This window comes from Scyliorhinus torazame, chromosome 12, assembly GCF_047496885.1.
Source record: "Scyliorhinus torazame isolate Kashiwa2021f chromosome 12, sScyTor2.1, whole genome shotgun sequence".
Taxonomy (NCBI): domain Eukaryota; kingdom Metazoa; phylum Chordata; class Chondrichthyes; order Carcharhiniformes; family Scyliorhinidae; genus Scyliorhinus; species Scyliorhinus torazame.
The window spans coordinates 104,271,733-104,284,813 of record NC_092718.1 but is presented as its reverse complement, the minus strand read 5'-3'; the positions used below and the strand labels follow the sequence as shown (position 1 = coordinate 104,284,813).

Sequence of the window (13,081 nt, the reverse complement as noted above, 5' to 3'; positions counted from 1 at the left end):
GTCACTGTTATAGACACTGTTACAGTCACTGTTACAGACACTGCTATAGTCACTGCTATAGACACTGTTACAGTCACTGTTATAGACACTGTTATAGACATTCTTTTGACACTGTTTTAGTCACTGTGAGAGACACTGTTCTCGACATTGTTATTGTCAATATTATAGACACTGTTACTGACACTGATATAGTCACATTTATTAACACTGTTATAGACACTGTTATATTCACTGTTTTAGCCACTGTTATAGACGCTGTTATATTCACCGTTGTAGTCACCGTTGTAGTCACTGTTTTAGTCACTGTTAGAGACGCTACTATAATCATTGATTTAAACCTATTTTAACAGGCTGTAATAGTGACTGACATAGTGACTCGCACAGACACTGTTTCTGAAAGTGTTGTTCGGTTTTTTACATAGTCACTGCTTTAGACACCTTTGCATTCATTGATACAGCACACTGATTGCGTTGCCCATTCTGGCATAAATACTTTTTATGTCAACCATTTGCTTCCTCTAGTAGACAATGTTATAACCAGAATGGCCAAAACTGTTTGAAATTCCATTATTATCGTTAGACACTGTTAGTGTCTAACAAATGTAGTGACGGTATTATCAACCGGTTTAGAGACAAATTTAGGGGCCATTTGAAGATAAGCACACAAGAGTATGTGTTGGCCGTCTGCATTGCCATTAAAGACCACATGCCTAATAATTGGCCGCAGATACGATTCTCGCCGGCTCTCCTCGCCCTTGACTCCCTCAGAGTCCACAGCTCAGCCTGTCCCAGCCGTGAATGTGTGTGTTCGCTTTAGGGTCATGCAGACCCTCTAGTGTACATCATTCCAAAGATTCACCTCTGGTTGAGGGAAGGAATTTCGTGCAGCTCAGAGCGAAATGATTGTCCTCTTGCGCTGAGACTGGCCCCTCTCTGTTTCCCAGCCCCAGGCCGGGGGGACACAAGCTTTCAGCGTGTGCCCGGTCAGAACTCTCTTCAGAAACATGAATGTTCCGACGAGATCATGTCTCATTCCCTAAACTCCAAAGAATATAAACCCAATTTACTTCGCCTTTCATTAAAGGATACCCCCAGCGACCAGCCTACGTGAACCCTTGCAGCCTCGCTTCCAATGCAAGTATATCCTTCCTTCAAGATATACTTCCCTTCACTATCTCTCTTTCGCTCACAAGTTATCATTGTTCTTCTTTCTCTTCCTCACTCTTCTTTCTCCGTTTTATCCCTTTCTTAATCTCCCTCCCTTTCCCTCTATCCTTTACTCTCCATCTCTCTGTCTCCCTCCCGCTCTATTTCTATTCCCTCTCTCTTCCCAAATCTTTATTCGCCCCACCACCTCTCGCTTTCTCTCTCCCTCGTTCTCTTGTTTTCGTTCTCTCTTTCCGCCTCACCTTTCTCACTCTTCCCGCTTTCTGCCTTCCCCACTCTCTGCCTTCCCCACTCTCTCTCTCTCTCTCTCCATTGCCTTCTTCTCTCCTTTGCTGCCGCTCTCCTCCCGCGCCCGTCGTTCTCTTTCTCACTTATCCTCTTTCTGTTCTTCCCTCTCTCCCTGGCTTGCTTTTTCTCCTTCTCTCCCTCTGTCTTTCTCCGTCACTATCTCTCCCCCACACTTTATGTTCCTCTCTATTTCTCTTCCCCTTCAATTTCTCCCTCACTCTATTTTTCTCCTTCACGCTTTCTATTTTTATCTCTCCCCCTCCCTCCCGCCTTCTCGTCATTTTCTTTTTGACCCTCGCTCTCTCATACTTCCTCTTTTCTCTCACTATTTCTCCCTCACACTTTATCTTTGATTCTTTTTGGCTTCAACTTTCCCTCACACGTTCTCTCTCTCTATATTCCTCTTTCTCACTCCCTTTTTGTCCTTCAATTTCTCCCTCACACTTTCTCTTTTTATCTCCCCCTCGTCTTCTCATCGTTCACTTTTTCTCTCTCTCCTCCCCGCACACACAAACTGTCTCCCTCATTCTATTTCTCCATCACACTTCCTGTGCCTCCCTCATCCTCTCTCCATCCCCACATTCATCCCTTTATATCCATTTTCTTTCCGCCCTTTCCCCCCTCTGCCTCCTCGGGAGGGCAGAGGGACATTCGCCTAACCCCGGGGTGGATAGCTGAAAGCCAGTGGGTTCACCCTGGACCCGGACGAGCCCGGCTCTAACCTGCCCACCAGTATCTGGTGCAACTCAATTTCACCTTCAAATTCAATATACATGTTTGTTCCTTAGTGGAAATGTCCTTCACCGAATAGGACTCTTTTAAAAATATACCTGGAGTCCATAGAGTGGGCAGAGGTGGAGTCAGCAGCAAATCAGAGACACAGTTACAGTCCATGCTGATAAACTGGCAACAGATCTGAAAGAAAAGGAGTTAAATCAATATCATTTAGAAATTAAACAATCCAGTTGCGATCAATTCACGAGGAATTATTCTTTAAAAATAAGATCAAGTTAACGCGATTTAAACGAACCCGTATGAAGTTTAAACACATATAAAAGTAAATCTATCGATTGTCAAAACACCTAGGTTTCCAAATAATTTTTTTTAAAAAGTATGTATTTATAATTCCACGTTGCTTCTCCGAGATATTAAAACGTCCGCAGGTGTGAAGCCCCAAAACAAAGTCCATATACAATTAAAAACAAACACAGACAAAAGTTAACACATCGTGGATATTTTTGTTATGAACGGAACAGACCTAGAAATATTACCAATGTTGCACAAAAATATAACGGTTCCAGACGAGTTCAAATGTTCCATCTGTACACGGGGATCATTGAACCATCACGTTTCAACCCAAAATGTGTGTTGCAAAAAAACAGGGGGGAAAAAATACTAACCAATGTGTGACATAATAGTGTAGCTATTTACAGCAAACCCATTATTTGCGGGCAGGAGGTGTTTTGAAAATGTTTACGCTACATTGAAAGTGTGGTATTAAAATAATCAATAGAATGAAAGTCATCTTTAAAGCTGATATATATCTAAAGCCAAAACATTGAAATATATCTCCATTAAAATCTAAACGTCCTGTATGAATAAATTGTTTTGTATATAAGTTTTTTTAAATTGGTACCACTCAAGATGTTTGAAATTTCAAAATGTTGCATGTAGGTATATTTACAAACAACAACGACACGGAATGAAATGTTTCAGTATGAATCGTGTTGGAGGAGCCGGCATTTCTTTAATCTTCGAAGTTATCTTGACGATGAAATGCCTAAATTTCATCCACCCGGCTGAATCCTCTTACACCGCAGATGCCAGTCAGCACCAAGCCTCTCTGACTGTGTGTGTTTTCTCCTCAAACCCTCCAAAAACTGCAGTCAGTGTCACATTTGATAATTTTCTAACTCAATTCATCTATCATGTGTCCCCCCCCCCCCCCCCGTGTTTAGGAGTTTGGGGGTGGCGGGGGAGTTGAAGCTTTAAGCTGTCCTCACACAAACACAAATGGAGCTTGGCGATGAAACGTCCCCTTCTTTGCCCCCGCTCCTATCTCTCGCTCCTTGGGCGTGTGGGGAACAACGACCCGTCCCTGGACTGCTAACCGAGGGCCAGCGCTCTTTTCCCCGGCTGCAGCCGCCCCAGCAAGCGTCAAGTGCAGGCAGCCAGCCCGATATCTGCAGTCTGGGCCGGCGAGCAAGTTAAACTGCAAGATTTAAGCCCAAGGCCATTGCACCCGTGTGACAGGCAGTGCCATCCATCATCATTTATTTAGTTACCTTCCAGAATCGTTCCAACAACACGCCCCCCAACACACACACAATCCAGCCCATTCAAACCACTTGTTTTTGTTTCCAAAGTCAAAACCTCTGGAAGGTACAAATTGTTTCAACTCAAACATGAATTGTCAACATCAGACACACGGAAAAAAGGGAATTAAGCTAATATAAATAAAGGCGGGCGACATGCAATGATACCAAGATTAGAGTCCAGTCAAATACTGCAACTGATCACAATTAAAATACTACTTATAACACAACATGCACTGCAACCAGGTATGTGTACACATCCTCACACACAGACTATATACTGCACCAGATATTTGTACACACACATACACAGAATGTGTCTGATGCACACACCTGCACACAGACTAGATATATTGCACCAGCTTTCTGAATACACAGACTGTGTAGACCACACCAGATCGCTGGCCACACACACAAATGGTCTATACATAATAATAATAATCGTTACTGTCACAAGTAGGTTTACATTAACACTGCAATGAAGTTACAGTGAAACTCCCCTAGTCGCCACATTCCATGTTCGGGAACACCAAGGGAGAATTCAGAATGGCCAATTCACCTAACAAGCACGTCTTTCAGGACTTGTGGGAGGAAACCGGAGCACCCGGACGAAACCCACACAGACACATGGAGAACGTGCAGACTCCGGGACACAGACAGTGACCCAAGCCGGAAATTGGACCTGGGACCCTGGAGCTGTGAAGCAACAGTGCTAACCACTGTGCTACCGTGCCGCCCATGCACTAGATATCTGAACACACACACACACACAGACTGTACTGCATCAGGTTTCTCAACACACAGGCTGTGCACCAGGTATCTGAACACACATACACAGACTATGTATACTGCACCTGGTAACTGTATATACTCACACACACTGACACACAAAGACTGTGTATACTGCACCAGGTATTTGAACACACTCACACACACAGACTATTTATGCTGCATCAGATATCTCAACACACCCATACATATAGACTGTGTATAGTGTACCAGGTATCTGTGCATACTCACACACAAACTATGTATGCTGCACTAGGAATCTGAATGCACATAGACACAGAATGTGTATATGACACTGTACATACCCACACACACACTGTGTATACTGCAGCAGGTATCTGAACACACATACAGACTGATTATACTGCACCAGATAACTGAGGATGCACACACACACGGATACTGTATGCTGCACCAGGTATCTGAACAGAAATATACACACACACATACTGTATACTGCACCTTGTATTGTTACACACCCACACAAACAGATTGTGTATACTGCACCAGGTATCTGCACACACAAGCAGATGTGTATACTGCACCAGGTATCCGAACAGAAATACACACACACAGACTGTATACTGCACCAGGTATCAGGACACACCCACACACACAGGTTGTGTATACTGCACCAGGTATCTGTACACACACAGACACAGACTGTGTATATAATGCCAGGTATCTGAACATACACAAACATACACACACACACAGACTGTTTATCCAACATCAGGTATCTGGACACATCCACATACACAGACGGCATATACTGCACCAGGTATCTGAACAGAACCACACAGACTGTGTATACTGCACTTGGTATCTGAACACACACAGACTGTGTATACTGCACCAGGTGTCTGAACACAGCCACACACAGACTGTGTATACTGCACCAGGTATTTGAATACACAGAGATAAACTGTGTTTACTGTGACAGGTTTCTGAACATAAACACAGACTGTGTATAGGGCACCAGGATTCTGAACACACGTGCAGACTGTTTATACTGCACCAGGTGTCTGAAGGCAAACACAAATACTGTATATACTGCACCAGGTATCTGAATATACATAGACATTGGGTATACTGCACCCACCATTTGGAGACACATATAACGGTTGTGTATGCTGAACTAGGTATCTGAACACATACACTGTTAAGGGCCCGGGCTTAGAAACTCCAAAATGTATCATGGAGTTCACCTGACCTACAACCTTTATGTTGACTTTGGCTAGGATGAGCACAAAAACCTTTGCTGCAGGTGTGATTCATCAGACGTCCTAGACACTTTAATCAAAACAAGGTTTATTCTAAGAATATAGTTAACATATATATATATATATATATATATATATAAAGACAAACAAGAATTGTTATCAATTACAAACAAAGACACCACACAGCTACAGTAATCTATGTATATCACTTAATGAATTCCCCCTTAACTGTTCTAATTCAATAAACCACAAACTCCTATTCAAGGGCATGCCCCAGCACACTTTATTCTTACTTGAATGGGACTGGTCATTCCCTTAAGATTCTGAACCAGATTCAACCAGCAGATTCAAACTCCTTCCGGAAAGCAAACGATATGTTTTAAGTTACCAAGGCAAGTATCCACAACCAATGGGCTTTTTACTTGAACAGATATTTAAAATGGAAATAGAGAGAAACAGGCAAAACACTTCTTTTCTCTTTCTGAGTCCAAACTGCAACTGAAACCAAAGACCTCACAGCCACAGCCCAGCTCCATCCACACAATGACATCACTGAAGCCCTGTGATAAGACAAAAACCTTTCTTAAAGGGACACTCACATGACACCTCCCCTCCAAGAAAAAAAATAAACCATCAACTTCAAAACGGTTTCATTTTTTACCCTTTCACTTGCCCATTCCTAACACTTGACAATAAACATACATACATTTTAAAACATCAAAACAGGCAACCATTTACAATGATACAGTCGATTTTAGTTCTTTGTCTTCCACCATTGAACCTGCTACTCTTCATCACATTCATGACAAAGCATCGGCTATCACGTTTTCTCGTCCTGTCACATGTATCAGTTTTAAATTTAATGGCTGTAATAATAAACTCCATCAAAACAGTCTGGCATTTTTATTCTTGAATATTTCCAAAAACGTCAATGGATTTTGATCAGTATATATAATACTTTCAGACAAATTGCTGGTAACATAAATGTTAAAATGCTGCAAAGCAAGCACCAAGCTCAAAGTCTCCTTTTCAATCATTGAATACTTCCTCTGGTGATCATTCAATTTCTTGGAAAAATACCCAATAGGCTGCTCTATTCCGTTATCATCTTCTTGCAAGAGCACAGCACCTACGCCCACATCACTCGCATCGATAGCCACCTTGAGTGGTTTTGTGTAATTTGGGGTGGCCAACACTGGAGCAGTGGTTAACAGCCTTCAGGTCGTCAAATGCCTGTTAACATTCTGCTGTCCATTGAAATTTGCTTCGATCTTCAGCAAGTCCGTCAGTGGAGCAACCAGGCTGCTAAGATTCGGCACAAATTTACGGTAAAACCCACTCATGCCAATAAATCTCATTATTTCCTTTCGTGTTGAGGGTATTGGCAACTCCCCAGTAACTTTTGTTTTCACATCCCATGGGACCATTTGTCCATGTCCAATTGTATGGCCAAGGAACGTGACTTGGGCTTTTCCAAACTCACTTTTGGCTAGGTTTACTACCAAACCCGCCTCCTGAAGTCAATCGAATAACTCCATTAGATGCTTTGAATGTTCTTTCCATGTCTGACTAAAAATCACCAGACCATCCTATGTACATTGCACAATTGGGTAATCCTGAAATTACTTTGTTAGTTTTCTTTTAAATTTAGAGTACCCAATTTATTTTTTCCAATTAAGGGGCAATTTAGCATGGCCAATCCACCTTGCCTGCACATCTTTGGGTTGTGGGGGCGAAACCCACGCAGACACGGGGAGAATGTGCAAGCTCCACACAGACAGTGACCCAGAGCCGGGATTGAACCTGGGACCTCGGCGCCATGAGGCAGCAGAGCTAACCCACTGTGCTGCTGTGCTGCCCTTCACTTTGTTAGTTAACTATTGGAATGTGGCTGGGGCGTTTTTCATGCCAAATTGTCTGTTCTTGTAGCTGCATTAACCTGTCTATAGTCCATACACAATTGTTGGGTACTGTCCGGTTTCATGCGCTGTAACCCACTTCAATTATGCCATTTTTAAGCATACTTTTAATTTCTTTTTGAACCTGTGCCAATTTTAGAGGGTTAAGTCGATATGGATGTTGTTTAATTGGAACAGCATTTCCCACATCTACATCATGCATAACCATTTTAATACTTCCCAACGTATTTCCACAAACTTGCCCCTGTGATCTTAATAACTCTTTCAGGTCAGTTCGTTTTTCTTCTGGAGGATAACTCAATAATTTATCCCAATTTTTAAGAACATCCTCGTTTTCCAATTTAATTTGAGGAATGTCAAATTCAGAGTCATCTGAATCCGGTCCTTCATTTTGAGTTAAAATCACTAAAACTTCCTTCTTTTTCTCTCCTTCCCTTTCAAAATACCTTTTAAGCATATTCACATGACACACTCGGTGAGTTTTCCTTCTATCTGGTATTCTTACCACATAATTCACCTCACTTAATTTCCTTTCAACCTGATAAGGTCCACAAAACCTTGCTTTTAAAGGTTCACCTACCACTGACTTTATCTCCACTGACAAAACTATGAACTTTGGCTTTCTTGTCCGCTTCCTGTTTCATCACATGCTGTGCAACTTTTAAATGTTGTCGAGCCAATTCCCCAGCTCTATTTAACCGTTCCCTAAAATTTGACACGTAATCCAATCATGTAGTTTCAGACTTCTGTTTCCTCTGGATAATCGTGACAATAAGCCCTCAACATTGTCTTTAATGTCTGACGCCACCTTTCTAACGCTCCCTGCGATTCTGGATGGTACGCAATTGATTTTATTTGTTTTACTCCTAAGTTATCCATAACATCCATAACATACACTCAAGAATGTACTGCCAAAATTCCACCAGCGCATCTCCTGTCCCACCAGGGGTGACAACACTCTTGACCACTGCTACTCAAAAATCAAGGGTGCCTACCGTTCAATCCCCCGACTGCACTTTGGGAAATCAGACCATAAGACGGTGCTCCTTCTCCCGGCATACAAGCAGAAACTCAAGCGGGTGAATCCAGCTAAGAAGGTTGTGCAGTGCTGGTACGAGGAAACAGAAGAGCTCTTAAATGATTGCTTGGAGATAGTGGACTGGTCAATATTTAAGAACTCAGCGACCAACATAAATGAGTATGCCACCACCGTCACAGACTTCATCAGCAAATGTGTGGACAACTGCGTGCCAAAGAAAGCAGTACGTACGTTCCCCAACCGGAAACCGTGGCTCAATCGTGAGATTGACTCCCTACTGAAGGACAGGTCTGAGACGTTCAAGGCAGACGACCCTGACCTATACAAGAAAGACAGGTACGACCTCCGCAAAGCCATCCGAGATGCCAAGAGAGAATATCAGACCAAGCTAGAGTCACAGACTAGCGTTACAGACTCTCGGTGGTTGTTGCAAGGCCTAAACAACATAATGGGCTACAAAGTGAAGTCGAACAGTATCTCCACCAGCAGCGCACTCAGAGCCTGGGAGACCAGCTGGCAGATGAGGTCGCGGACATCTTTAACCTGTCCCTATTCTGCTCTGAGGTCCCCACATGCTTCAAGAAGACCACCATCATACCGGTGCCAAAGAAGAACCAGGCAACGTGCCTCAATGACTACCGTCCGGTGGCCCTGACTTCAGTCGTAATGAAGTGCTTTGAGTGGTTGGTCATGAAGCATGTTACCTCCATACTTCCAGAACAATTTGATCCACTGCAATTCGCATACTGCTGCAACCGGTCCACCGTAGACGCCATCTCCCTGGCCCTACACTCATCCCTCGAGCATCGTGACAACAAGAACTCCTACATCAGACTCCTATTTATTGACTACAGCTCCGCCTTCAACACCATAATCCCAGCCAAGCTCATATCAAAGCTCCAAAACCGAGGACTTGGCTCCTCACTCTGCAACTGGATCCTCGACTTTCTTATCCACAGACCACAATCAGTAAGAATGAACAACAGCCCCTCCTCCACAATAGTCCTCAATACCGGGGCCCCGCAAGGCTGCATACTTAGCCCCCTAGCCCCCTATTGTACTCCCTGTACACACACGACTGTGTGGCAAAAATTGTTTCCACTCCATCTACAAGTTTGCTGATGATACGACCATAGTGGTCCGGATCTCGAATAACGACGAGTCAGAATACAGGAGGGAGATAGAGAACCTAGTAGAGTGGTGCAGCGACAACAACCTATCCCACAATGCCAGCAAAACTAAAGAAGCAAAGTACTGTACACACCCCTGTCAGCATCAACGGGGCCGAGGTGGAGATGGTTAGCAGTTTCAAATTCCTAGGGGTGCACATCTCCAAAAATCTGTCCTGGTCCACCCACGTCGATGCTACCACCAAGGAAGCACAACAGAGTAAGGAAACACTGACTCTGACCAACTTTTACAGATGCACCATAGAAAGCATCCTTCTGGCTGCATCACAGCCTGGTATGGCAACTGCTCGGCACAAGAATGCAAGAAACTTCAGAGAGTCATAAACACAGCCCAGTCCATCACACAAACCTGCCTCCCATCCACTGGGCAGGAGATACAAAAGTCTGAGAACACGCATGAACAGACTCAAAAACAGCTCTGCTATTTCTCACTATTCTCATCACTATCCTGAGCCTGTATTTTTTGCTTTACCTCCGCCAGTTTTAACTGACGTTCACTTTTCATGGTCAGTTTCCAAAGTTCAAAGTTTCTCTCTTTGTCTTTTTGCCTTTCCTCTCTTTCTCTCGCTTTTTGGTCTGCTAGGGCTATTCTTTCCTTTCCCTCCCTCTCCTTTTCTTGTGTCCTGATCCGTAATTCAAGCACCTTTAATTCTTTTTCATGTTCAAGCTGTTTCATCTGCAATTGAATTCTTGACAGTTCCAATGATTCTGACTGTGTCTCAGACAAGTTTAAATGCTCAGCTACCACCAATTACCCCTTCTTTCCGTACTTTGTCAGGTAATGGTAACTGCAATGTTTTTGCCAATTCTAAAAGCCATGTTTTAGTCTCCATTTGTAAGGTACTGCGCGTGATCTTCTCCACCCCAAAAAACATTTGAGCCTCTGAAAGAGCCATTGTCCACAACACTGTCCACAACACACTTCCTATTTAAACTTGAATACAACACCTGAAAAGCAAACACAGATATTCTCACCCCTCACTGTCTATAAGTTCACTAAGCCAACCCAATCAGAAGAGATAGACTTTTATCCCGGACGAACCCCCAATTTGTTATGGGCCAGGGCTTAGAAACTCCAAAGTGTATTGTGGAGTTCACCTGACTACAACCTTTATGTTGAATTTGGCTAGGATGAGCACAAAAGCCTTTGCTGCAGGTGTGATTCTTCAGACTCCCCAGACACTTTAATCAAAACAAGGTTTATTCTAAGAATATAGTTAACATATATAGACATAAAAACATAAGCAAAACTTTTTATCAATTACAAACACAAAATCACCACACAGCCACAGTAATCTATGTATAACACTAAATGAATTCCCCCTTTAACTGTTCCAATTCAATAACAAAATCCAATAAACCACAAACCACTTTTCAAGGGCGTGGCCCAGCACACTGTGTTCTCACTTGAATGGAATTGGTCCTTTCTCTAAGATTCTGAACCAGTCTCAACCAGCAGATCCAAACTCCTTCCCAGAAAACAAATATAATGACTTAGGCCAGGCCTTTGAGATTGACCAATTAGAATACGAGTTCCCTGATTAGTGGCCCAATCAGGGAACCCCTTTCTCTATATATAACAGGGAGTGTCAGATCCTCTGCACTCTCAGTGTAGACAGTGAGCTGAATGCACCTGGTTGTTCGGCTGTTGGTTTTGCAAATAAAAGGAATTCTGGTGAATGTCTGCCTCCATGGACTTATTACAGCAAACTATATCTTTTAAGTTACCAAGGCAGGTATCCACAACCAATGGGATTTTTACTGGAACAGATATTAAAATGAAAATAGAGAGAACAGGCGAACACATTTTTTTTCTTTCTGAGTCCAAACTGAAACTGAAACCAAAACACCTCACAGCCACAGCCCAGCTCCACCCACAAAATGACATCACTAATGCCATGTAATAACATAAAAACCTTTCTTAAAGGGACACTCATATGACAACATGTACACGTACCAGATATCTGTACACAGACAAGGACTGAACCAGGTATCAGTACACACACAGGCACAGAACTGGGTATATTGCACCAGGTATCGGTACTCAGCCACACAGACACAGACTGTGTATTCTGCATCAGGTGTCTGAACACACACACACACACTCACACACACACACACAGACTGTGTTTACTTCAACATGAATCTGAACAAAACCAACATACAAATGGCGTTTACTACACCATGAATCTGAACACACACACACAAACTGTATTCTATGCACCATGAATCTGGACATAGAACCGCACACATAGACTGTGTATACTGCACCATGAATCAAAACACAACCACTTACACAGATTAGGTATACTGCACCAGGCATCTAAACACACACACATACAGACTGAGTACACTGCACCTGGTATCTGAACACAACCACTCACACAGACTGTGTATACTGCCGCATTAATCTGAACATAACCACACACAGATTGTGTATACTTCACCATGACGCTGAACACAACCACTCACACAGACTGTGCACACCGCATCATTAATCTGAACACAAACACACACAGACTGTGTATACTGCAGCATGGATCTGAACACAAACACACACACACCGACTGTGCATTCTGCACCATTAATCTGAATACATACACAAGCACATGCTTGCACAGACTGTGTACACTGCAACATGAATCTGAACACAACCACTCACACAGACTGTGTATAGTGCACCATGAATCTGAACACATCCACTCAGACGGACTGTGTATACTACACCATGAATCTGAACATAACCACACACAGAGAACTGTGTATACTGCACTAGGTATCAGAACACAACCGCTCACACAGACTGTGTACACTGCACCATGAATATGAAAACAGACACACACACAAACACGCAGACTGTGCATATTGCACCATGCCTCTGAACACAACCACACACATAGACTTTGTATACTGCACCATGAATCTGAACACAACCACAAACAAACACACCTACACACACAGCCTGTGCATGTTACACCAGGTACCTAAACACAGACTGTGTATACGGCAATATGAATCTGAACACAACCACTCACACAGACTGTGTTTACTGCACCAATTATCAGAACACGACTCACACAGACTGTGTATCCTGTCCCGTGAATATGAACACACGCACACACAGACTGTGTATACTGCACCATGAATCTGA

The 13,081-nt window shown here is 43.1% G+C and overlaps 1 protein-coding gene across 1 annotated transcript in view; it reads right to left on the bottom strand.

The window, feature by feature from the left end:
* erfl1 (Ets2 repressor factor like 1) overlaps positions 1–2,365 on the bottom strand; it is a 117,458-nt gene extending 115,093 nt beyond the window's left edge. The window contains exon 1 of the mRNA XM_072469071.1: positions 2,286–2,365. Coding sequence (XP_072325172.1) covers positions 2,286–2,349 — 64 coding nt within the window. The 5' untranslated portion in view covers positions 2,350–2,365. The remainder of the gene's footprint in view (positions 1–2,285) is intronic.
* Between the last annotated feature and the right edge of the window lie 10,716 nt (positions 2,366–13,081).